We start from the raw sequence: 27,906 nt of genomic DNA on the forward strand, positions 1-27,906 counted from the left end.
AACAACAACTTTTTGTAATGTGTTCAAATTGGGATCCAAACAAAATTCACACACTGCATTTGCTTGAAATGTCTCTTGAATCTGTCTTCATCTATAACAACCCCCCTCTTTTAAAATTTGTTTTCCTTTATGCTGTAGACTTGGTGAAGAAACTGGAAATTTTGGCCTATAGAAGTTTTAACATTCTGGAGTTGGCTGATTGCCTCCTTCTGGTGTCATGTAATATTCAACTTCCCCCATATTTCTGATAAACTGGTATTTGGATTTAGAGATATAATTAGCTTCAAGTTCTGTTCTTTTCCTTTTCTCTTTTTCTTTTCAGTATGATATTTTGTAGGTGGGATGGTGTACTTCCTATCACATAGCATTAGGAGAGGCAAATAAAGCTTGGTTGTCTAACTCCTAATGATAATAATAATGATCAACAGATTCAGGTATTGTCATCTTGTCTACCTATCAACCTTTTACCTAAGAGTTTCATCATCCATGGTTATTTGTTGCCTAGATACATAACTTCTTAAGGGTTGCAGTGTAGTTATTTTTCTAATTTATTTATTCCTTCTGCATTTTTTAGCTGTTGGGGAATTTCTAAAAGAAGCAATCAGCACCTAAGTATTGGCTTATGTATTAACAAGAGAATATACTTACCATTTTAGTTACAGAGCTGAGTTGCATATTAGAATCCCCTTTTATGCATTTCGGTTATTCTACTTGTTGGAAACAGAATTCAGAGTTTTGAAAGGTGACTTCATCTACAAATTATGGTGGTTTTGACCATACCTTGTTGCTTATATATTGGGAATAATTTCATTACCTGCTACTAGGTTGGTGCAAAAGTAATTGCAGTTTATTTTGACCATTTTGAAAATTTTGAACATTTTGAATTCTTGGAGTATGCAATGAATATCTTTTGGGAAATTTCCCATGGATAAAGAGAAAATCTTTTTTGGATTCAGTGATTTTAGAACATATACATACTTTCTGCTGACAGGTTAAAAAAAAAGAACATACAAAGCAGTATATTAATGAGTATAAACCACTATATACGCTCTTCACTCTCTAACTATGATATCAAAATTATGTATGTGAAATCTCATTTTTCTATAGGATGAACACTGCATCATGGATTATGTTTTGATACATAATTATATAAACACTTCTATAAATAATTATGAAGTATATATAACACTTAGAAATGTAACACTTCTGTCCTTACATTTGGGAAGAAGGAAAAAGAAATTCATGCTAGTTTTGCTGTTGAACCTCGAACTGCAAAAGTTATGGCCGCTACTCCAAAATATCCAAGTTTTGCTCACACCTTTTAGTAACACATTTTGCAGAGTTTGATCTAAAGTTTTAAGAGTGAATCTTTGTGCTCTGGCCACAGTTCCTGCATGTTGCTTTAATAATAGTATTGTAAATCGTTGCTAAAACTTCACTTCTTCTTTCTATGTAATTTTTAAAGAGTTTAGAAAGTGTCACTGTTGTAATCAACGGCAGTTTGGTAGTATCTGTCAGTTTTATGGACATTTGCCCTTTTGTTCAGCAATTGTACCTCCAGGAATTCATGTTATAGAAATACTGTCATTTATGAAGAAAAGATAAATGGGTGTACGTTTGCAGTAATACTTTTAATAGTGAAAAATAGAAGTAATGTCATTATCTACCAGTAGGGGAAATTGTTAAATTTATATTCCTATAATGAAATAAGCAATTATTACCAAGAATTAAGTATATATGTTGATATTTAAAGATGGAAAAAGTAAATCACGAATACATAGAGTATATTTTGGATTTTATAAAGCAAAATTGTGTAGATATAATGATGCATAGAAAAGTTTATAGAGAAAGATACATGGCAGTATTAACATGGGAATGTTTGGGAGTTGGGTGGAGACATGGGCTTTCACTTCCTTATTACTGCTATATTTAGATTTTCTACAATGAGCATTTATTAATTTTGAAATTAAGAAACATTTCTTTTAAAATAATGAATAAGTGAATTCTTAATGTAACAGCATAGACTTTAGCTGAATATTGATTTTCTTTTATTTTCTTTTTTTGTGTGTGTGTGTGACAGAGTCTCAACTCTGTCCCCCAGGCTGGAGTGCAGTAGTGCGTTCTCAGCTCACTGCAACTTCTGCCGCCTGGGTTCAAGCGATTCTCCTGCCTCAGCCTCCCAAGTAGCTGGGATTACGGGTGCCTGCCATCGCCCCTGGCTACTTATTGTATTTTTAGTAGAGATGGGGTTTCACCATCTTGGCCAGGCTGGTCTCGAACTCCTGACCTCATGATCCACCTGCCTCAGCCTCCCAAAGTGCCGAGATTACAGGTGAATATTGGTTTTCAAAGTACAGTCATGCACACATAGCAACGTTTCGGTCAACACCAGACCACATAATACAATGGTGGTCCCGTAAGATTATATTGGAGGTGCCCTCTACACGTGTACCATTTTCTATCTTTTATATTGTCTTTTTACTGTACATGTTTTTTTCTTTTTTTAGAGACAGAGTCTCATTCTGTTGCCCAGGCTAGAGTGCAGTGACATGATCATAGCTCACTGTAACCTCAAACTTCTAGGCCCAAACAGTTCTCCCACCTCAACCTCCTAAGTAGCTAGGACTACAGACGTGTGCCAACATGCTTGGCTAGTTTTTTTTTTTTTAATTTTTAATTTCTGTAGAGAAAATCTTGCTATCTTGCCCAAGCTATTCTGGAACTCCAGGCTTTAAGTGACCCTCCTGTCTCAGACTCCCAAAGTGTCGAGATTGTTGGCTGAGCCACCACACCCAGCCCTTATTTTCTGTTTAGATATGTTTAGATACAGAAAACTTAGCATTGTGTTACAATTACTTACAATATTCAGTGCATAACATGCTGTATAGGTTTGTAGCCTAGGAGCAATAGCTATGCCATTTAGCCTAGGTATGTAGTAGGCTATACCATCTAGGTTTCTGTAAGGTACACTCTTGTCATGTTCACACAACAGTGAAATCACCTAATGGTGTATTTCTCAGAATGTATCTCCAACATTAAGCAAAGCATGACTGTATTCAGAACATATTGGAGACTCTTTGCAATCTCCTTTAGAACCATTTGATAACCTCAGTTTGTATCGCCTCTTTTTGCTAATTCTGGCCCACAGTGCTTACAACAGCAGCCACTGAGAGCTAAATTGAGACTTCGTGAAGGGATGACAGTATATTAAGAAGCAGTGGACTGTAAAAAATGTTTTTTATGCCACTAGTCTCATGACGAATCAGAATATAACCACTACAAATTCTTAAATTAAATAATAGTGCAAATAGTACTAAGTTCTAATGGAAAGTTTTGAATAGGAGGTAGGATAAAGATTGTCATGAAAAATTTTTCAAGTGATGTTATAGTTTTGTAAAACAAAGGCACAGAAACAAATCATGTTATTGAGTATTTGCAAGGGAGAGATTAATTTTAGTGTGAACTGACCTCAGATGTAGGTTCACAACCTCGTTGATCAATAGGAATTAACCAAATAGAGCTCAGGAAGATTGGTAAAAGTAAAGAAGTTGGGAAAGTGATGTATGTAAAATGCGAGGCCAGGGAGCTTGTAAGTCAGCAACAGTGGGCAAATGTTATATCAGTAGTTGGTCAGTCTCCATCATCTAAGACCAGAATTGCTCATCTTACAGGTGGCTATTTATGTTTTTTTCAGGCATATAATCCTGGTGTATTGTGAAACTTCCTATTCCTTAAGTTTACTGACATTTCCAAGACACTATTATGTTAATATCTGGTCACACTCAACACATGCATATATTTTGGAACACTGAAATGCATACTTCAGTTCTACTTGAGGTCTATATAGATTCTGTGTGTTTTAGTCTTGCTTAAATTATTTCTACCACTTCTTTGCACCCCTTTGCTTAGTTTTCTCAGTGCCGTAGGGTTTATTAAATAATATTTGGCCTCTAGTAATTTTTTTTAATGAGAGAGAGGGAAAGTATATTTGAACTTGGAGGGGGACATTTACTTAATTAAACAGAAGTTTGCTTATGACACATAATCTAGATGGGATATATCTTATCTATAGTGCATCCACCTGCTATAAGTAGGTATTGTATATGTATAGCCAATATTTTACTATAAGTACTTTATCATTTTAATTGATTAAGAGAAAAAAATGAATGGAATTCTCTTTGATGCAACTTTTTCCCCCCAGACCAGAATCCGTAGAAGCTAGCCCTGTGGTAGTTGAGAAATCCAACAGTTATCCCCACCAGTTATATACCAGCAGCTCACATCATTCACACAGTTACATTGGTTTGCCCTATGCGGTAAGTGTTAAACATTTCTTTGAAGAAACATTTTTAAATTTAGATATTGAAAGTAGATGCGTGTGATAATGTGCTTAAAACGGCGTGTTTAAAAAGCATGGTTGTTTCATACTATCAAAATAATTAGGTGTTTAAGTTTTCATTAACCATTAAGGGATTGAAGTTCTATAAAAGTGAAGAGCTTCTCTTATTATTTTGCAGTTTATACTGTTAATAGTTTGATATTTCTTTACTTCCTAAGAGAATATAGATAAGGTTGTGTTGTACTATCTACTATTGGTTTTGAATTATATAGTAATTAATTTTGTTTTAATTTTTTAATTTTTAGTTTTTGAATTATATCGTAAATTTTATAGTTATCATTTATTGAGCACTTGTTATGTGTCAGACATATATTATTTAATCATTAAAACAACTTCATGAGATGTAGTTTTCACCTTTTATTTCATAGGTGAGAAAATGAAAGTCCATCTAATTTATTAAATGCTGCATATCTAGTAAGAGGCAGCATTTAGATTCAAACGTAATTACATAATAACACATTTGTGATACTATGGAGGTAGAATTATGAGACATGTTTACTACTTGGACCAGAATAAAAATTACTAAATTAAAAAAACCTGTATTCTTTATAGTAATAAGTATGTCTTGTTTTTTTATTCTTTAGGCTCCATATTTCTGAGATGTGTGTTTTTCTGTTTTTTTTTTTTTTAACACTTCTATTCTCACATCTTAATACCTTCTTTCATCTTGGAGGTGGAGCTATGTATGTGACCATAGGACTGTGAAGATATCTTATGATTTGGTAGGGAGGGAATGAAATTTGGATGTGAATGTGACCACTCCCAGTTTGTAGATAGTAGGTATATTCACTTACTACTGTGGTTTAATATCTGGCTTCACCAAGTCATTTTTTAAATGGTATTAAGGAAGGAATGAGCCAATCTCATATCTCTTTGAGTATTGAAATTAAGGGTTGAATTTTATTTATTTAAGTTGCTTGGTTCATATAATTGTTGAAATTAAATAATATTGTGCTATATTTGTGTTTAATTATTCAGGACCATAATTATGGTGCTCGTCCTCCTCCAACACCTCCGGCTTCCCCTCCTCCATCAGTCCTTATTAGCAAAAACGAAGTAGGCATATTTACCACTCCTAATTTTGATGAAACTTCCAGTGCTACTACAATCAGCACATCTGAGGATGGAAGTTATGGTACTGATGTAACCAGGTGCATATGTGGTTTTACACATGATGATGGATACATGATCTGTTGTGACAAATGCAGGTAAAATATTTTACACCATTATTTTATTTTTCTTGAATACTGATAACCTTTGGTAATGTTGGAAAAGATAACTAAAATCACTTTCAAGGGAATTAATGAATACATATTTTAAGTGGGACTTCTACTATTGATGCAGTCCTAGAAAAAGCTTCCTATGTGAAAAAAGAGTTTACTAGAAATCCCTGTTGTTAACTGAGTAACAGTCAGTTCTGAACTTTATTCATGTAGGATCACATTTTTCTTTTCACTTAGTTCAGTAGTAGTACAAGTACATAAATATAGCAGTAGACAAGATAGAAATGAGAGAATTTAGTCATTTGTATTTCCTTTGGAATAATTTGTGCTTAGTCAACTGTGATTTTCCAGTTTTGGGGAAAGTAAACATTTTGATTGTTGTTTGTTTGACCTGACTCTTTCACCTCCTTTTGACTTGAACCTTGCAGCACTCTGGAGTCTCCTTGAACCAGAACCAGTCTCCCCTCCCCTAACCCTGGTTCAGCCACCAAGAAAGGCCTCCTCCCCTAGAGAAGGTGTGATTGGGACAGAAAGTGGGGTTTTGTTTCATTTTTTTTTTCCTTTTTTTTTTTTTTTTTTTTAATGCGGGGGAAGGATTTGGGGAGGATGAAGAGGGAACAGTAGGATTTCAGCCTGAAAGTTACTGAGTTTATCCCCTGCATAGGGTGGGAAGCAGAGAGTACTTAAGCAGTGCATTGTAGAGGGCAAGAAAGTTTGGGAGCTTTACAGAATTTCCTGGGTCTGGTCATTATGGTGTTGCTTAATTATTTGATGTGATTTAGTATGTCATATACCCATATTTGAATGTAAGTATAAAAATGGACCCTAAAGCCAAGTATTACTTTGCATTATTTGTAATATTATCCCCATCTATTAGATTAGGTGATTAGGAGTTGAATATTATTGATACAAACATGCAGTTAGCATTATGTTTCAAAAAGTTTGTTTACTCTTGCCAAAAAATGAGAAATTCAAATATTAAGTGGAATGTAAAATTTGATATTTTATGGAAACTTTTAATATTAACACTTTGAGTTTATCTTAATAATAAAAACATATTGTAATATCTTTCCAAATGTAAAAATAAATTTTCATTACCTGTAACACATTCTACCATGAATAATGACTTCAGTAAATTTATTTAGGAGGTAAATTAACTAAAAATAACTTCAGTGACACTTTGCTTTCCTCATAGTAGAAAATGTCAAATCATATTGTAGCCAATCACATAAAAAAGCTTTCTCTTGGCTCATCTTGTCTAATGTGATAAATTACATACCATTTGGTGTATAATTTTTATTTTAATAAAAGACCTTAGCAGTGTTTTTTTTTTTAACTGCGATGGTCTATATATAATATACAGTTATCTCTATTAGAAAATAGTAAAATGTCCTTAGGAGTTTTATATCCATCTACAAATTATTGAAGGACCAGTTCACAGTTTTGGATTATTCAAGTTATTTACTTCTCAGATAGTACTTTTTGTTGTGAATCTAATATTTGTTATTCTGTTTTTCTGTTGCTCAGCCTGTAGTCTCCTGGAAGGCTCTATTCTTACTTTACATTGCCTCATTGTTTTTACATGTTCCTACTACTTATACTCATCTCTTTGAAGTCTGACATCCATAGCTCTGATTATTTATTCGTATTCTAGCTTTGTTTCTTCTGTTGTCTGCATGACATCATTATTTGCCCCACAAATTTAATTTAATTTGTTATTTTAACCCTTGTCATTTGCGCTACTTTTCTTTTTCACATCTTTTTTCCACTTTGATATCTATTTCACATTCTGTCAGTTCTTGCCCAAACATTCTCAGTTGAAAAGTAAAGAACAACACAATAGCCGTTAGTTTGGTACAGTAGTCCCTCCTTTCCCCTGGGGTGTATGTTCCAAGACCCGCAGTAGATGCCTGAAACTGCAGAGTGTACTGAACCCTACAGTACTGTTTTTTTCTGTACATAAATACCTATGATAAAGTTTAATTTATAAAGTTTAATTTATAAAGTAGATACAGTAAGAGATTAACAACAATTATAACAGCATACTGTAATAGAAGTAAATGTGGACTTTGTCTCTCTCCTTTTCTCTCTTTCCTTCTGCCCGCCTCTCTCCCTCTTCCTGAAAATATCTTAGTATTTTCAGACTGTGGTTGAACACAGGTAAATGAAACCACGAAAAGCAAACCATGGATAAGGGGAAGCTACTGTAGTTATATATTAGAAGTAGTTTATTGTTATGTAAAGAATAACTAAGACTATTTTTGGAGTCAGGCGTATCAACTTTAGAGAAATTAGTCTTGGCAATAAAATACAATAATAACAAATTAAGAAATTTGCCTCAAACTGGTCCGTGTATTCCATTAAAAGTAATTAGGTTTAATCTCTATCTTCATAGAATGTCTCTTATATTCTTTAACTTATTTTTCTCTGGCGTTAATTCTGGTTCTGCCCTCCTTTAACTCAAGTGTGGAATGTTGGAAACATCTCTTTAGTTGGTCTTTCTGCTTGCAGTTTCTTAACTTCTTTGAATTAATACTACATGCCACCAAAGCACCTCTAATTGTTACCTGTTGACAGGAAATCTACACACGTCTGTACATTCCAAGTCCTAAATAATCTGACTGTACTTCACTAATCCAATTTTAACCTCCTTCTTTTTCTCAAAATGAGTATTTCTCTTCATATATGTTAAGTGCCTTGTGGCCACCTTCTCTTCATATCTGATAAATGATATTTGATAAACATTGCTACACTGATAGCTTACTATTTCCCAAATGAGGTTCGAGTCAAGTTCATTATTCTCCAAGGTGCTTTTCTCATTAATTACAAGTAGTGTGGCCATCTCTACGTTGTGATTTCTAATAATATTTGTAGAATAAATTATACATTTTATATTTAAAATTGTATTTGCTTTAAAATTTATGTATCCTATATTTGTCCTCTTGCTTTTGCATCTCAAATTTTATCTCCTTGAAGACACATTTCTATGAATTTCTCAGAGTACCTTTTAGGAGTGCTAAGCTCAAAGTAGGTGGTTATTAAATGATAGTTAAATGGAATATCAAATCTTAATTTAAGGATGACTTAAGTAATATTACATATGTTCTGCTTTTTTTTTTTTTTTAAGCGTTTGGCAACATATTGACTGCATGGGGATTGATAGGCAGCATATTCCTGATACATATCTATGTGAACGTTGTCAGCCTAGGTAAGTTGCATATATCTCGTAACATTGCCAGTAATTTTACTGAGGTAATACTAGTTAACAGAAACTCCTTTATGAATTCGAGTTAAAGAATTAATGAATCACAGCCGGGCATGGTGGCTCATGTCTGTAGTGCCAACTACTTGGGAGGCTGAGGCAGGAGGATTGCTTGAGCACAGGAGTTTGAGGCTACAGTGAGCTTTGATTGTGCCACTGCACTCCAGCCTGGGTGACAGAGCAAAACCCAGTCTCTTTTTTCAAAAAAAAAGGACTAATGGATCACTGTATTTTATCGATTCTAACATACACTTTTCCATTTTATGTGTATTCTTACTATTATTTTGTATTCTGACAACTCTAAAATCAGGAAAATATCTTTCTATCAATAATGTGTCATAGTTCATAGGGTTTTTACTTTATTAATGATGCATAAAATAATAGTGCATCTTCTACCTGATGGCATCTTTTTTAACTGGAATGCACTATGTTAAAGAGTTACTAGATTAATACTCCCTTAAAGAATTTGGTAGATCTGTCATTCTTCCTGTTTGTAATATGTTTTTTCCACGTTTCTTTTTTGTTTTTTAAAATCTTTTTGTTATGGACATTTCAAACTTATGTAAAAGTAAAATAACATATAATGAACCTACATTTCCACCACCCTACCTCAGTAATTATCGACATTCTTGTCCCATGTATACTGCCATGTGTTTCTTCTCCCTTTACGTGTTGTTTTAAGGCAAATCCCAGATATATTATTTCATCCATGTATATTACAGTATATATGTATTTGTGTGTATATATATTTCAGAATATGTCTGTCAAAGAATTCTTTTTACAAAAATAATTACAAGCAGGCTGGGCGAGGTGGCTGAGGCCTGTAATCCCAGCACTTTGGGAGGCCAAGGTAGATGGATCACAAGAGCCCAGGAGTTCGACACCAGCTTGGCATCATGGTGAAACCCCATCTCTACTAAAAATACAAAAGATGAGCCAGGCGTGGTGTCACTCACCTGTAGTCCTAGCCTCTTGGGAGGCTGAGGTAGGGGGATGTCCTGAGCCTGTGAGGCTGCAGTGAGGCATGATCATTCCACTGTGCCCCAGCTTGGGTGACAGAGTGAGAGCCTGTTTCAAAAAAACAACCGCAAAGCCATTATTATACATGGAACAAAATCTCTGGCTCATCCAGCCATTGTTATGATATTTATTGGTTGATATTCATTTCTCAAGTCTCTAAACCTACTCCTCCCTCCCTACTACCCCTGGTCCCCATTACAGTGTGCATGTTTAGGGAACTCAGCTTTTTGTCCTGATGAGTTTTGCCAGTTGTTTTCTCATGATTTCCCAAGTTTCCCTGACCTATTCTGTAAGAAGGTGTTTATAGCTTGATCAGATTTACGTTCAATTTCTTTTTTTATATATAAGACTATTTTCATAGTTAGACTGTGTTGTCTTACCAGATGGAACCTGATTTCTGGTTGTCTTATGTTGGGAGCCAGTGATAGTCCTTAGGTCCACTAATTTATTTGGGGTTGCAAATTAGTGATATATTACTTCTGTTTTTCATTACTTACCAGCTGGAATATTTTTATAGGAACAGGCTTCTCTGTCTTTTTTTTTTTGTAAGACAGGATCTCACTTTGTCAAACAGGCTACACTCAGTGGTGTGACCACAGCTCACTGCAGCCTCAGCCTCCTGGGCTCAGGTGATTCTCCCATCCTTCCACCTCAGCCTGCCAAGTAACCGGGACTACAGGCATCGCCACCATGCCTGACTAGTTTTTTGTATTTTTTTTTTAGATACAGAGTTTCACCATGTTGTCCAGGCTGGTCTAGAACTCCTGGGCTCAAGCGATCCTCCCACCTTGGCCTCCCAAAGTGTTGGGATTACAGGCGACAGCCACCTTGGCCGGCCACGTCTCTATATTAACTATTCAGTTCTCTTAACGTATTGAGGAAAGGCAGGATAAATGCTTGTTGAGTCTTAGCCTTTATTTACTCGTTTTCAGAATAATGAAAAATTAAGTGTCATTATAAACTCATGGATTTAAACCATACTGGATGTCAGTCTATTGCAGTTATTACCCTTATTGATGCTTAAATTTCATTCCATTTCTGGTCAGTAGGAACCTCTTCAAGCTGGTTATCAAGTCCTTTAAACAATACCCTAGTGGTACTTGATGGCAAAGAAGTTATCTGGTGTTGCAAGATGTCTCAGGCTTATCCTGCACTTCTGTGCCCCAAATTCATAGTTAGCTTACAAGACCAGGATTGGAGAGCTAGTCATGCCCTTTCCTACTAGATTGGTCACTGTTCCTAGTCTTTTTAGTAGACATAGCTAGGTAGTATGTTTCATCTGTTTCTTTAAGATAGAATACATGAGTTTATACTGATAATTGCGATTGAAATTTAGGAATACAAGTTTTATGTAGCTGTTTCATGTTTATCCTAGTTGTCAACAATACAGAGAATAATGTAATTAGAATATCTCACAATTGGTTAACTGTTTAATCCTACACAAGAATAGAATAGTCTTGGAGTAACACCACCACTAACACTAGCACCAACAATATGATTGTGTAAAACAGTTTAGTACTTCCCCCCCATAGGGCATAGTATACGAGGGTTTTATAGTCAATATTGTTTTAAGTCTCTTGAAATAATTTTGTGTTTATAACACCAACTGGATACACAACTTATGTTGTTTAGGTTATTAATTTTATTGGTTTTTAAAAAATTAAATGTTCTGAGTTGTAGATTCACATGCAGTTGTGAAATAATGTAGAGTGAGCCTAGATAGCTTGTACCTGTTTTGCCCCAGTGTTAACATCTTGCATAACTATTAATACAATATCACAACTAGGATATTGGCATCAATGCAGTCACTTTATAGAACATTTCTGTCACTGTCAGGAGTCATGCTGCCCTTTATAGTCATACCCAGCTTCTACGCCTCAACTTTGCCAACTGTTATTCTGTAATCGATTTCTATAATTTTGTCATTTCAAGAATGTTACATAAATGAAGTCATTCATTGGGTTAAATGCCCAAGAGAGTAGCAGCTTGGTTATATGATAGTTGCATGTTTAGGTATTTAAGGTATTGTCTGACTGTTTTCCATAATGGCTATTCCATTTTACATTCCTACCAGAAATGTAGGAGTAATCAGTAATTTTTGTTTTTTAAGAATTGTTGGTTGGGTGCAGTGGCTCACACCTATAATCCTAGCACTTTTGGAGGCTGAGACGGGTGGGTCACTTGAGGTCAGGAGTTTGAGACCAGCCTAGGCAACATGGCAAGACACTGTTGCTACAAAAAAAAAAATACAAAATTTAACCAGGCATGGTGCAGGTGCTTGTAATCCCAGCTACTCAGGAGGCTGAGGCATGAGAATTGCTTGAACCTGGGAGGCAGAGGTTGCAGTGAGCTGAGATCACATGGCTGCACTCCACCTTTGCGACAGAGCAAGATTCTGTTTCAAAAAAAAAAAAAAAATTACCCGGGTGTGATGGTATATGTCTGTGGTCCCAGCTCTTTGTGAGGCTGAGGTAGGAGGATTGCTTGAGCCCGGGAGGTTGAGGCTGCAGTGAGTTGATTGTGCCACTGCACTCCAGCCTGGGCAACAGAGGGAGACCCTGTCTCAAAAACAGAATTGTTTTTTACATTTTATTTACCTTTATAATTATATACTTTATAATTATGTAAGAAGTATTCTATCATTCTAAACTCAAATATGAAGCAAGTTAGACCAGAAGTCAAATATGTAAAGCAAAGTATTCTATCTTTCTAAAGTCAAATACGTAAAGCAAGGTAGACAAATATGTAAAGCAAGTTAAGTCTAACTCATCCCTGCTTGCTTATGATATGTAGATATGTATCTATATATTGGTATTTCCCTCCTTATTTAGATAAGCAGTAGCATATTATAGAGTCTTCACCACATTTCTTTTCTCTTAAAAATATATGCTGAAGATCACAGTAGCATGTAGACATGGACTGATATAGCTTCAACGTACTATATTTTCTTTTTTGTACTCTATTCAACTAGTTGCCTTTGTGTGGACATTAGAGTTGTTTCGGGTGTTTTGTTATTGTAGATATAAGTGAGATTGTTCAGTATAGTGACAAACGTATGTATAAAATTTTGTTAGATTGTCAAATTTCCTTCCAGTAGGAGCTGTGCAGTTTTTATTTATTTATTTATTTATTTGTCTATTTATCTATTTATTTATTTATTTGAGACCGAGTCTTGCTGTGTCACCAGGCTGGAGTGCAGTGGTGCGATCTCAGCTCACTGCAACCTCCCCCTCCTGGGTTCAAGCCGCTGTCGTGCCTCTACCTGCTGAGTAGCTGGAACTACAGGCATGCATCACCACACCCCACTAATTTGTGTGTGTGTGTGTGTGTGTGTGTGTGTGTGTATGTGTGTGTGTATATATATATTTTTTTTAGTAGAGTCAGGGTTTCACCATCTTAGCCAGGATGATCTCGATCTCCTGACCTCTTGATCTGCCTGCCTCGGCCTCCCAAAGTGCTGAGATTACAGGCGTGAGCCACCACGCCCGGCCTGCAGTTTTGAATTCCAGACAGTAATGGGTAAGCATGCCTGCTTTCCCAAGCCTCACAACAGAGTATTTGACAGACTTGCATTTTTGCCAGTTTAATTTAGGTAAGAAATGGTAATTTCAGCATAGTTATGGTGTGCATTCCTCTTACTTTAAGTGAGGTATCTCTGTTGTTTTGTTTCACTTTATGATAGTAGTCTTTTGGCAGATAATTTTTGATGGGGTTAAATATCTGATGATGAATTCAGTAAAAGTTGGTTAAAAACTTACTACCATTAGGAGGCCGGGTGTGGTGGCTCACGCCTGTAATCCCAGCACTTTGGGAGGCCCAGGGAGGTGGATCACGAGGTCAGAAGATTGAGACCGTCCTGGCTAACACGGTGAAACCCTGTCTCTACTAAAAAATATAAAAACAAAAATTAGCCGGGTGTGATAACGGGCGCCTGTAGTCCCAGCTACTCGGGAGGCTTAGGCGGCCGAGTGGCGTGAACCTGGGAGTTGGAGCTTGGCAAGATCCCGCCACTGAACTCCAGCCTGGCAGCCTGGGTGACAGAACAAGACTCTGTCTCAAAAAACAAAACAAACAAACAAAAACCCAAAAATACTTAGGAGGGCAGTTAGTTGAGATGTTTATTATTCTATATCTGTGATGCTAGAATAGGTATATTTCCTGGTAGACATTAAGACAAGTCTGTAGAAATCCTAATAATCTAGAACTCTTATTTTCCCACCTGAGGATTATCTGTTATCTGACCTCTAAACTATATATAATGAAAAAGTTGAGTTGGGGGGGAAATGTAAAAGAATTACTATGGATGATGTAGTTTATGGGTAGAGGTAGGGAATGGGTAATAAAGTATTTCACTTAATTGTTAAATGCTTATGCCTGTAATCCCAGCACTTTGGGAGGCCGAGGTGGGCAGATCACCTGAGGCCAGGAGTTTGAGACCAGCCTGACCAATGTGGAGAAACCCCGTCTCTACTATAAATACAAAATTAGCCGGGTGTGGTAGCGCATGCCTGGAATCCCAGCTACTTGGGAGGCTGAAGCAGGGAATCGCTTGAACCAGGAGGCGGAGGTTGCAGTGAGCCGAGATTGTGCCATTGCACTCCAGCCTAGTCAACAAGAGCGAAACGCCATCTTAAAAAAAAAAAAAAAAGTTCAGTATTTATTTCAAAAGTGAAAATAATTACAGGCAATGTAATTCAGTGTCATACATTTGCTTTAAGAAATTTAATTTGTGATTTTAATTACATTGTTAACGTTATGGGTTTGGTTTTTTTTCAGACATTTTGCTTTAAATGTTTGGTTTGAAAAAAATACTAGTTTCCTAAGTAAATTATTTTCTTGGCCATTCACTGTGGCTCACACCTGTAATCCCAGCACTTTGGGAGGCAGGGGTGGGAGGATCACTTGATCTAGGAATTCAACACCAGCCTGGGCAACCCATTTCTACAAAAAATTAAAAAATTAGCCGAGCGTGGTGGTGCAGGCCTGTAGTCTCAGCTACTCAGGAGGCTGAGGTGGGAGGATCCCTTGAACCTGGAAGGTTGAGTCTGCAGCAAACCGTGGTTGCATCACTGCACTCCAGCTTGGGTGACAGGGTGAGACCCAGTCGGAAAAACAAAAAAGTCTTAACAGAATGAGATGGAGTCACCTATCTGGCATCTACTGTTACTATTAGATCATATGTAAACTGTATTGCAAGGGATATTGTATATATTTTATATTGTTGGTTTTTTCACGAAGAACATTAAATAAATTACAAAGTTCATCACATTTAAGACAGATCTGCTTCATGTATTTGATAAATAATTATGCTAATTTTTAATGTAGGAATTTGGATAAAGAGAGGGCAGTGCTACTACAACGCCGGAAAAGGGAAAATATGTCAGGTAGGTAAAAAGGACCTACAATAAATTAAAATTCGTGTGACTGAGAGAATAAATGGTCTGCATATTGTTAGTTAAATGTAAATACCTTGTTGATGAATGTTGATTGTACAGATAGTGTGCAATCTCTGGTATAGATTTTAAGTATTTTCACATATTATAGAATAAGTATGTACATACTTTAGGAAATAAAATGGAAACAAGAGGAAAATAAATAATTTAAATCAGCCATACTTTTCCTGCACATAGCTAACCTGTTAGTTTAAAAAAGTAAAATATGTTTGTTCTTCAGAAGGATATGATCCATTAGTTTATCATGTAGAATAGTACATCTTTCATTTTTAGGAACAGAATTTTCTAACTTCTGTGTAGCATATGCCACAATTTTTATTTTATCTTAATCATGTTGATACCAGTACATCTGGTTTTAAATAATCATAATTTATTCAACTATTCCTCTTTGATGGAGATTTGGATTGTTTTCATTATTTCTGCTTTGTTTTATTTTGTTATTAAAAACAGTATCCTCAGCAAGACCCTCTTGCATAAGTCTTTTTGTACTTTTGCTGTTTTATCTTTGGCTAGATCTTTAGTGTGAGATAGCTGGGTCATATATAATTTTGCTAGATATGGCTGAATTGCCCTCTGTAGGGAATTTCAAATTTCCACTGGCAATGCATGAGAGTGCCTGTTTCCCACAGGCACATCACCAGAGTGTGTTATCAGGCTTTTGGATCCTTTGTAGTTTAATGTGTAAGAAATCATATTTGTGCTTTGCATGTAAATGTATAAGTGAGGTGAGTGAACAAGTTAAAAAATACGCTTATTTAGAAAGATGGAGATGACAATACTTTGTCATGTGGAATGCTGTTTTATTTCATTGTTTAAAATGGAAGTATTAAATGTGCGATAATTTTTATTTTGTCTTTGAAGATGGTGATACCAGTGCAACTGAGAGTGGTGATGAGGTTCCTGTGGAATTATATACTGCATTTCAGCACACTCCAACATCAATTACTTTAACTGCTTCAAGAGTTTCCAAAGTTAATGATAAAAGAAGGAAAAAAAGTGGGGAGAAAGAACAACACATTTCAAAATGTAAAAGGTACATTTTGCTTGTTTTAGGTGAGTGGATAGGATAGTGGATAGGGAACTGAATTTTATAGTAGAGGCAGGAGAGTGAAAATAATCGATGGTAGCTAAAAGGTGGCAGGATCTAGCAGAAGTTTTTTATTTTAAACAATTAAACTTACTTGAACATTTTAATGTGTTTTAAAGATTGAAGCAGATTAGAGAAGAAACTTTGCAAACTGCTTTGAAATCATTTGATGAGATTAGTCACTGAAATACAGAAGCAAAAATAAAGTAGAAAGCCTTCATAGTTTTCTGTACTACCAGGATTGTATTCCTTTCACTTCTCTGTCTGACATAGTCCACTTAGCTTTTCTTCGCCATGTTTTACATAACGGTTCTTTGCCTCCTTTTTTTTTTTTTTTTTAAACCTTGCTCTCTTGTAACATATTGTCTACACACATTTATTTGGATCTATGTTGCTAGCTGTAGGTTTATATTTGTTAGTCACTCTAAATGGAGTTCAGGGGTTGAGGGGGATAGGAATTAAGTCTTAAATACATCCTTCAAATGAGGCAGATGAGTCGGCTCTCAATACATATTTATTGAATAAATACAGCTCTGTCTACCACAGTGCATATTACTTAAGGCCCATTATGGGCTCAAATATTACTTGCTAGTTGCTTAGAGAATTAAAGTAATATTCTTTTACTCCCTTCCAAAACATATCTTATCACTTCAACAAAATTATATTTCTAATACCTTCCCAATTTTTATCAGAAATATTTTTCCACTGTTGTAATATTGAACACAGAGAATATTTGGAAATTTTGTCTTTGTATTATATTATATACAGATTTTTATATTCTATATAGTCTATATACTTTTTTTTTTTTAAGACAGGACCTTGCTATGTTGCCCAGGCTGGAGTGCAGTGGCTGTTCATAGACTATCATGGTGCACTATGGCCTCAAACTCCTGGGCTCCAGTGATCCTCCTGCCTCAGTCTCCTGAGTAGCTGGGACTACAGGTGCCCGCCACCACTCTCAACCGTATTCTGTTTTTATTAGAAAAGTATTTTAGTAGATGCCTTTATTAAACATTCTCCTAGTGTCAGCTTTCTTGGTTACCAAATTTTTTGTTATGACACTTCAGTTAAAAGTTTCAATGAACCAATTGATTCTTAAATATTAATTATGTCCAGTTTTTTAGAAAACTAAAATTCCTTGCTTATTTTAGGCATTTCGTGAAGGATCTAGGAAGTCATCAAGAGTTAAGGTAAGTACATTAATTTTAAGGTGTTGTTATCAACTGTCATTTATTCAGGAGCTAAGTGCTTGCTTGTCTGTATCTTAATGCTCTCTTTATTTTGTGCCACGTCATTGCCTATTATCTTTACCATGAGTGGGACCTTAGTTCTAATTTGAGTAATATACTACTTTTGTAGTTAACACTGTTAAAATATTAATCAAAAGGGGGAGATACATAAGCAATTTCTGATTTTATAATTTTGGGTAATTTGAATTTCCTTTATTACTACAATCCATGTCTCTGAGACCGCTTAGTATTACTATACTGTACTTAGGAATGCAGAATCATATTTGGAACTTGAAAATTTGCTCTTTTGCATGGTTGGGATTCTAGAGCGTTAGTCAAGTCAGTTGTCATACTATAAATTCACCATAGAACAACTGTATCAATATAAACGAGTCAGAATGATCGATGGTAGCTAAAAAGTACCTTGAATTAATTAATGTATGTCCTCACTTTTTTAGATGCTAAAATTGCTGAGAGAAGGCTCCCCACCTCTGTCTGACCCCAAAACATAAGTTTGTTTGGGGTCACAGAGGTCAGCTGTATGCTGTTACTATAGCTTTCTGGCTTAGGTAGAAAAGGGTAACAGATTTCTAAAATTGTCACATTAAATAGGATGTGGGGAGCATGTTACAGTGTATCTTTTGTCCCTGTGATATAAGACATAATTATTTATTATTCCACATTTCTGGAAAAGAAACCATTAAACAGCAGTTTCTAGTTTATATTATATTCTTTTATATAGATTGCCATTAATTGTGTGTGTGTGTGTGTGTGTGTGTGTGTGTGTGTGTGTAAGTCGGTAAGTCCAGATACTAATGGTCAGTTTATGATTTTAGGGTTCAGCTCCAGAGATTGATCCTTCATCTGATGGTTCAAATTTTGGATGGGAGACAAAGATCAAAGCATGGATGGATCGATATGAAGAAGCAAATAACAACCAGTATAGTGAGGGTGTTCAGAGGGAGGCACAAAGAATAGCTCTGAGATTAGGCAATGGAAATGACAAAAAAGAGATGAATAAATCAGATTTGAATACTAACAGTTTGCTCTTCAAACCTCCTGTAGAGGTAAATACGTCATTTGTCCAAAAATTGTAAAATAGTTTTATATTGTGTATTTTTAGTTAAACTGAAAACAAGCAAGTTTATTTAATCTCAACATTTACTCTGATTTTAGAGCCATATACAAAAGAATAAGAAAATTCTTAAATCTGCAAAAGATTTGCCTCCTGATGCACTTATCATTGAATACAGAGGGAAGTTTATGTTGAGAGAACAGTTTGAAGCAAATGGGTATTTCTTTAAAAGGTATATTCATTTATTTTCCCATGTTCATTTCCTATAGGTAAATACTGAATTTTTGGCTGTTTTACCTAGATGTTGTGATTATGTGTACTTTTTTTTCCTACATGATCATTTCAGTATTTAAAGCTGTAGTGTGGTTGAACAGTGACTGATGATAATTTTTGAACTATGATAAACTAAAACAACATAAAAAAATGCAAAGATGTATTCCTCAGTCTCTTGCTCATGTCTGTCTTGCCGAAAATCCTAAAACAATCTACTTCAAAGATTAACCAGCAGCAATATAGGTTGGATATAGAAGGATATCAGTCAGGAACTCTGATTTATTGAGGTTACAAGGAACCCTTTCCATCTGGGACTCATGATAATTCCTCATAAGGTAATAGCCAGAACCGAGAAAGACCATGGTAACCATAGGAGAAACCCCTTCCTCTTTATTAGACAGTGTTAGATTGGGTCCTACATTATTGTCACCACTTTCAATACCTACTTTGTTGGTATTGGAATGGTATTGGAGGCCTCTTCTTTGGTTTGAAATTTGTATGCAGAATTAATATGATTCTCTAATAGGTGTTACTTCCCTGTAGTCTAGAAGTATGTTCATATCCATAGGAGGAGAACATTCCTAGTCTGTGTCCTACAATTATCAAAAACATTTATTGTTTATAACTTGAGTATTTACTTAAGATATGAAAAATACACAGCAATTTCTCCCTATTATGTAGCAGATTTGATCTGAAACAGGGTATAAGACAGATACTTTTACATGCACCAGGAAATATGAACTCTAAAGACATCAAATTAATCCCATGAATGCAGTAGTCACTCTCTTTTTATCTTTCTTTGTAAATTGGAATTTCTACCTTCGATTAATTGCCTTTGATTTAGCTGAGGTTATGGGGCAGGTAAAAATCTTATTAGCATAAACTAGCATAAGATGAGAGTGAATTCTGTAGTCAGACTGCCTATATTCAAATCTTGGCTTGACTGTGTCTTTTAGAAGTTTCTTAGACTCTGTGTTCTTAAATTTCTTCATCACTTTGCCTCTGAAGAGTAACAGGAAATTATTACACTAAAACGTTGACCTTTATTTGTTTGTTTGTTTTTGAGACAGAGTCTCGCTGTATCACCCAGGTTAGAGTGCAGTGGCATGATCATGGCTCACTGCAGCGTTGACATCCTGGGCTCAGGTGATCCTCCCACCTCAGCCTCCCAGTTAACTGGGACTACAGGCACATACCACCATGCCTGACCTCTTTTTTTTTTTTTTTTTTTTGTAAATATGGAGTGTCACCATGTTGCCCAGGTTGGTCTTGATCTCCTGGGCTCAAGCAGTCCACCTGCCTTGGCCTCCCAAAGTGCTGGAATTATAGGTGTGAACCAGCGTGCTCAGCTGAAAATGGTAATCGCTTATAATGTTTCTTTCTTTGTAGACCATACCCTTTTGTGTTATTCTACTCTAAATTTCATGGACTAGAAATGTGTGTTGATGCAAGGACTTTTGGGAATGAGGCTCGATTCATCAGGCGGTCTTGTACACCCAATGCAGAGGTAAGCTTATAGAAATTTTTTGGAGAGATGTGGGGGCGTGGGATGTGTTGAAATCTGAGCAGTAAGCACAAAACTCAGGTCGCCTGAGACACTTTCCAACTGTTGCATTTTATACTGCCCAGTCTGTATTTTTGTGAAAATGTATGTGATACTGGCTATGAAGTCTTTTTTTTTTTTTTTTTTTTTTTTGAGATGGACTTTCATTCTTGTTGCCCAGGCTGGAATACAATGGCATGATCTCAGCTCACTGCAATCTCCGCCTCCCGGACTCAAGTGATTCTCCTGCCTCAGCCTTGCAAATAGGTGGGATTACAGACGCACACCACCATGCCTGGCTGTTTTTTGCATTTTTAGTAGAGATGGGGTTTCACCATGTTGACCAGGCTGGTCTCGAACTCCTGCCCTCAGGTGATTTGCCTGTCTCAGCCTCCCAAAATGCTGGGATTACAGGTGTAAGCCACCATGCCTGGCTGCTATGAAGTCTTAAAAATTATTTTGCAGGTTGAAGAAATGATGATGTTCCTTATAAGAGGAAATATTGGAGTTTCTTTTTTTTTTTTTGGAGGCAGGGTCTCACTGTCTCCCAGGCTGGAGTGTGGTGTCATGAGCACAGCTCACTACAGCCTCCATGACCTCCTGTGCTCAAGTGATCCTCCCGTCTCAGCTTTCTGAGTAGGTGGGACTATAAGCCTGTGCCACCATGCCCAGCTAATGTTTTAAATTTTTGCAGAGATGGAGTCTCATTTTACTGCCCAGGCTGGTCTCCAACTCCTGGGCCAAGTGATCCTTCTGCCTCGGCCTCCCAAAGTGCTGGGATTACAGGCGTGAGCCTGCCCAGACTTTTAAAATTATTATTATTATTATTATTATTTTTGAGGCAGGGTCTTGCCCAGGCTGGAGTGCAGAGGCGCAATCATGGCTCACTGGAGCCTCAACTTCCTGGGCCCTTAGGAGGTAAAGTTATCTTCTCACCTCAGAGTCCTGAGTAGCTGGGACCACAGGCGCATGCCACCATGCCCAACTAATGATTTTTTAGTTTTTTTGTAGAGTTGGGGTCTTCCTGTGTTGTCCAGGCTGATCTGGAGCTCCTGTGTTCAAGCAGTCCTCCTGCCTTGGCCTCCCTAAGTACTAGGATTACAGGCATGAGCCACCATGTCCAGCCTAATACCGGACGACTTTCCTTCTATCTTGGAAGCTCTGTTTATGGGTCAATACGTGCTATGATTTAAGTTAGATGACAGCTAAAATCTAAAGTAGATTTTTGTATGTTCTACTGTAAAATTTTTAATGTTATATTTTAGTGTAGAGTAGAAAGTCACATTGGTTTTGTTTTTTACATGTCAAAATGAAGATTTTTAGTTTTATAATTACATAATGTTGCAGCCAAGAATGTAAGTTTTTTTGTTTTGTTTTGTTTTTTCTCTCTTTTCTGTTTTTAAAAGACAGGATCTTGCCACGTTTCCCAGGTTGGCCTGGAACTCCTGGGCTCAAGTGTTTGTTCTGCTTTAGCCTCCAGAGTAGCTGGGATTACAGGCATGCACTGCTGCACCACACTAAGAGTACAGATTTTGGAACCAGACTTAAATCTATTTCTTCTCTGTGACTTATTAGCTTTGTAACCTCAGTTTTATCTGTAAAAAGGTGATATGAAGACTGAAGGAGTTAATACATGTAAAGTTTCTAGAATAGTGTCTTGTCATAGAAAAGTAGCATTTGCTCAACCATTATTGCATTCATCAAACCTAAGAAGGCCAGGCATAGTAATCCCAGTGAGCCAGGCTCACACCTGTAATCCCAGCACTTTGGGAGGCAGAGGCAGGTGGATCACCTGAGGTCAGGAGTTGAAGACCAACCTGACCAACATGGTGAAACCCCATCTCTACAAAAAATACACGAATTAGCCAGGTGTGGTGGCATGCACCTGTAGTCCCAGCTGTTTGGGAGGCTGAGACAGGAGAATCGAACCCAAGAGGCGGGGTTGCAGTGAGCTGAGATCACATCACTGCACTCCAGCCTGGATGGCAGAGTGCTCTGTCTCAAAACAACAACAACAACAACAGAACCCTAAGATGCCACCACTTATAAGACTCCTGATTTCAGATTTGCTAAAAGGTGAAAAATAATAATTAATGAGGCCGGGGGTGGTGGCTCACGCCTGTAATCCCAGCACTTTGGGAGACCAGCAGATCACGAGGTCAGGAGGTAGAGACCATCCTGGCTAACATGGTGAAAACTCATCTCTACTAAAAATACAAAAAAAATTAGCCAGGCGTGGTGGGGGGCGCCTGTAGTCCCAGCTACTCGGGAGGCTGATGTAGGACAATGGTGTGAACCCGGGAGGTGGAGCTTGCAGTGAGCCGAGATCGTGCCACTGCACTCCAGCCTGGGCAAAAGTACAAGACTTGTCTCAAAAAAAAAAAAAAGTAAAAATAGGAATTGATGAAATATAGTATTATTATTTTTTTGATGCCACATTGTGGGCTCTAGGGGTTGGGGTGGCAGTGGGTAGCAGTGTATGACTGAAAAACCTTCCCAGTTGATAACCACTGATAGATAGTTATAAGCCTTGTCATTAATGACATGTTTTCCAGGTTGTGTTTGTGAAATACTTTGAAAAGAATAATTTTCAAAATTGTAGGCTGATGCTTCTGAAGGCAGAAAGTAATTTATGGTAATGTACGATCATTTTAACTTACAGGTGAGGCATGAAATTCAAGATGGAACCATACATCTTTATATTTATTCTATACAAAGTATTCCAAAAGGAACTGAAATTACTATTGCCTTTGATTTTGACTATGGGAATTGGTAAGTTCAAGTCTATAAATGTCATCTGTTGTTTGAAAATAGTTCCATAATGTCCCTATAATAATTGAGGCATTGTCATTACTTTTATAGCTTTTTATTTTTATTTATCATGAATCAGTTAAAAATACTTGAAAACCAGAAGTTTAATATCAGCCTCTATTAGATCATTGCTACTTTTCATTTCTACATTTTCCTTAATTATTATAATATAAATGTTCACAGTAATTATAACAAGTAATCCTAATTCAGCTGTACAACACTGACCTTGTTTATGTGAGAATTTTTTTCTTCTAGGGGATACAGTTTTATTCATACAGTTTATTTGGTTAATCAGTATGAATGAATAATTTCTCTTTTGCCCCTCAGAACAGAAGAAAATTTTCTTTGCAATATAAATTAAAGGGTTTGTTGGAGATCCTGCAAAGAAACTCTAAGAACTATTTTTCTGAAACACTAGAACAAATCTAATGATAAATCTCGGTACAGTTGGCCCTTGCACAATGAGGGATTGGAGCGCCAACTGCCTGCACAGTCCACAATCTGCTTATACATTTTGACCTCCCAGAAACTTTGCTAATAGCCTACGATTGACTGGAAGTGTTACCAATGACAATTAACACATATTCTATATGTCATTTACTGTATTCTTACAATTAAGTAAGCTGGAGAAAAGAAAATGTTTTTAAGAAAATCATAAGGAAGATACAATAAATTTACTGTTTATTAAGTGGAAGTGGATTACCGTAAAGGTCTTCATCCTCATCTTCATGTTGAGTAGGCTGAGGAGGAAGGGTGGGGGTTGCTCTTGCTGTGTCAGGGGTGACAGAGGGAGAAGGGGAGGCAGGAGAGGGAAGCACATATGCTGTAATTTTATGAAAACACATTAGTAATTTCTGCCTGGCTTTTTTGCTTTCTCATTTCTCTAAAAATGTTTCTGTATGGTGCCAGTCTTCCATCATTTGCTTTAGCTTCAGTGCCCATATCAAAGAAGAGTCCATATCATTAAAAAAAAGTAAAAAACAGTCTTGAAAAAAATGGAGCCCTTCTACCAGATTGTCGAATGTAAATTTATTTTTTGGCACTGCTTTTTCTACATCTTCTTTCTCATCATCTGGCACTGGTTTGGAAGCAATCATCTCCATCAGGCATCTTCTGTTAATTTCTCTGGTGTAGTGTCTGTTAGCTCTTGAATTTCTCTAAGATCCGTATGTGTATTCTTCCCTCATCCCACCTTTTTTTTGTTATACCCATGATCTCTTTCATGATTTTTCTGATTGGCTCTGTTGTAAATCCTGTGAAGTCATGCACAACATCTGGACACAGTTCGCTCCAGCAGGAATTTATTGTTTTGGGCGTGATGGCTTTCACAGCTTTTTCTATAATGATGGCATCTTCCATGGTATAATCCTTCCAGACTTTCATGATCTTCTCTTTCAGGGTTCTGTTCCATAGTGTTGACAGTCTTTTCCATAGAGTACTGCGTCTAACGAACCTTAAAGGCCATTATCACTCCCTGATGTAGAGGCTGAATTAGAGACACTTTGATACCCTTAGTGTTGAACTCATAGGGTTCTGGGTGGCCAGGGGCATTGCCCAATATCAAGACATTTAAAAGGCAGTCCCAGCCGGGCGCGGTGGCTCAAGCCTGTAATCCCAGCACTTTGGGAGGCCGAGACGGGCGGATCACGAGGTGAGGAGATCGAGACCATCCTGGCTAACACAGTGAAACCCCATCTCTACTAATAAATACAAAAAACTAGCCAGGCGAGGTGGCGGGCGCCTGTAGTCCCAGCTACTCCGGTGGCTGAGGCAGGAGAATGGCGTAAACCCGGGAGGCGGAGCTTGCAGTGAGCTGAGATCCGGCCACTGCACTCCAGCCCGGGTGACAGAGCGAGACTCCGGAAAAAAAAAAAAAAGGCAGTCCCTTCCTAGCTACCTGTTGTCTGACTTGAGGGACAAAGCATCAATGGTACCAATCTAGAAAAAGGGATCTCATCCAGGTTTTCTTGTTGTACAACCAAAAGACTGGCAGCTGGCGTTTGTTTTCCCTTCAAGGCTTGGGTTTAGCAGCTTTATAGATAAGGGCAGTCCTGATCATAAACCCAAATGCATTTGCACAAAACAGTAGAGTTAATCTGTCCCTTCCTGCCTTAAATCTTGGTGCTTCCTTCTCTTCCTTACTAATAAATGTCTTTTTATGACTTTTTTCCCCCCAGAATAGGACATTTGTATTTGCATTAAAAGACTTTTCAGGCAGATATTCTTTCTCCTCAATGATTTTCTTAATGGTGTCTGAGAACTCATCTGCTGCCTCTTAGTCTGCAGAAGTGGCTTTACCTATTAAGCTAAACCTCTTTATAAAATCATCAAACCATACATTACTGGCATTAAATGCTCCAACTTTAGATCTTTCATATTCCTTTTGTTTTATGTTGTCATTTAATGACTTCACTTTTTCTAGAAATATATTAGGGTCTATAGGTATGTCTTTCTTATATAGCGCACATGCACCCACATAAAAACTTCATTTGCAATACAAGATAAAAAGGTATATTGCAAAAAGTGCATGGTTTTCACATTCTGTGGCCCAGCTGTGGTGATGGCTCCACGAATTTCCTTTTATTATTATTTTTTACAATGGTACTTATGCTGGCTTCATTTATCTTGAGATGGTGGAGAACTACAGCTGCACACCTCATCTACCGTACATTTTTAGCAATTCAATTTCTTCTTGCAATGTCATAACTTCTTTGCTTCTCAGGAGCACTTCCAGCATCACTAGTGGCACTTTGTATAGGTCACAGGTGTTACTCAAAATGTACTGTATTGGCCAGGTGCAGTGGCTCACACCTGTAATCCCAGCACTTAGGGAGGCCAAGGTGGATGGATCACTTGAGGCCAGGAGTTCAAGACCAGCCTGGCAAACATAGTGAAACTCTGTCTCTACTAAAAATACAAAAAATTATCTGGGCTTGGTGGCGGGCCCCTGTAATCCCAGCTACTCGGGAGGCTGAGGCAGAAGAATTGCTTGAATCCGGGAAGTGGAGGTTGCAGTGAGCTGAGATTGGACCACTGCACTCCAGCCTGAGCGACAGAGCAAGACTGTGTCTCCAAAAAAAAAAAAATTACTGTATTGCACTAAAGACTGAAGAATTCGTGAGAACCACAAGAGATCACTTTTTATTGCCATACACAATTTACTGAGAGATGAACTGCTCCTGGGCATGTGTCACATGGCATTTTACATAGATACCCCCAACACTTGAGGCACCACAATAGCAACAGGAGGTGGCTACAAAATTATTATAGTAGTACAGAATGTACTACAGTTACTTTTATATAGTTATGATTTAATAATACATGTTTACATGTCTCTGGAGTGTGAATGGCACCACGTAAGGTCTGTTATGTGTGTGCAAAGGTTTTGATTAATTTTAACTTTTTATAATTTGTATATATTTTATGGTAATCAGTGATAAAATAGACTGCTATCTACATGCATATGCATTCTTGACATACCTTTTTCTTTTTTTTTCTTTTTTATATTTCTAGGCTATATAGTTCATCTGTTTTTTCAAATTGTTGCAATTGTTGTAAATTTCCAAACATTTTCCCAATGTATATATTGAAAAAAATCCATGTATAAGTATATGTGCACAGTTCAAACTTGTGTTGTTCAAGGGTCAGCAGTATGGAAACTTGTTTCAGTTTTTAAAAATGTAATAGAAAAGTGTAAACAATAATACAAACGCCCGGCCAGGTGCAGTGGCTCATGCCTATAATCCCAGCACACTGGGAGGCTGAGGCTAGCGGATCACCTGAGGTCAGGGGTTCAAAACAAGCCTGGCCAACATGGTGAAGCCCCATCTCTACTAAGAATACAAAATTAGCCGGGCATGGTGGCACATGCCTGTAATCCCAGCTACTTGGGAGGCTGAGGCAGGAGAATTGCTTGAACCTGGGAGACAGAGGTTGCAGTGAGCCGAGATTGTGCTACTACACTCCAGCCTGGGCAACGAGAGCAAAACTCCGTCTCAAAAATAAAATAAAATAATAATACAAACACCCATGTACTTCTCAAATTAAGAAATTAAAACATTATCCATTGAGCCACATTGCATCTGTCTTCCCTCCTTCACTAAATGCTATCTTTGATTTCTTTTTTTTTTTTTTTTTTTGAGACGGAGTCTTGCTCTGTCTCCCAGGCTGAAGTGCAGTGGCGCGATTTTAGCTCACTGCAAGCTCTGCCTCTCAGGTTCACACCATTCTCCCACCTCAGCCTCCCCAGTAGCTGGGACTATAGGCACCCGCCACCACGCCTAATTCTGTTTTTGTATCTTTAGTAGAGACAGGGTTTCACCGTGTTAGCCAGGATGGTCTCCATCCCCTGACCTCATGATCTGCCTGCCTTGGCCTGCCAAACTGCTGGGATTACAGGCATGAGCCAACACACCCGGCCCTTTAATTTGATTCTTTTAACATTTTACTATGTCTGTATTTGTTGGCAAATAGTATCTAGAATTTTGTATATTTTCAAACTTTTATGTAAATTGTAACTTGCTGTATTCTT

The 27,906-nt window shown here is 37.1% G+C and overlaps 1 protein-coding gene across 2 annotated transcripts in view; it reads left to right on the forward strand.

The window, feature by feature from the left end:
* The window catches only part of KMT2E (lysine methyltransferase 2E (inactive)), an 80,145-nt gene that overhangs the window by 23,726 nt on the left and 28,513 nt on the right, over positions 1-27,906 (forward strand). For both annotated transcript variants that reach the window (XM_017874650.1, XM_017874651.1), the window contains exons 3-12: positions 4,202-4,316; positions 5,378-5,607; positions 8,750-8,830; positions 15,230-15,288; positions 16,219-16,389; positions 17,594-17,634; positions 18,510-18,740; positions 18,850-18,980; positions 20,411-20,528; positions 23,227-23,336. In XM_017874650.1, coding sequence (XP_017730139.1) covers positions 4,202-4,316; positions 5,378-5,607; positions 8,750-8,830; positions 15,230-15,288; positions 16,219-16,389; positions 17,594-17,634; positions 18,510-18,740; positions 18,850-18,980; positions 20,411-20,528; positions 23,227-23,336 — 1,287 coding nt within the window. The remainder of the gene's footprint in view (positions 1-4,201; positions 4,317-5,377; positions 5,608-8,749; positions 8,831-15,229; positions 15,289-16,218; positions 16,390-17,593; positions 17,635-18,509; positions 18,741-18,849; positions 18,981-20,410; positions 20,529-23,226; positions 23,337-27,906) is intronic.

This window comes from Rhinopithecus bieti, unplaced genomic scaffold, assembly GCF_001698545.2.
Source record: "Rhinopithecus bieti isolate Rb0 unplaced genomic scaffold, ASM169854v2 scaffold_7414, whole genome shotgun sequence".
NCBI lineage: Eukaryota > Metazoa > Chordata > Mammalia > Primates > Cercopithecidae > Rhinopithecus > Rhinopithecus bieti.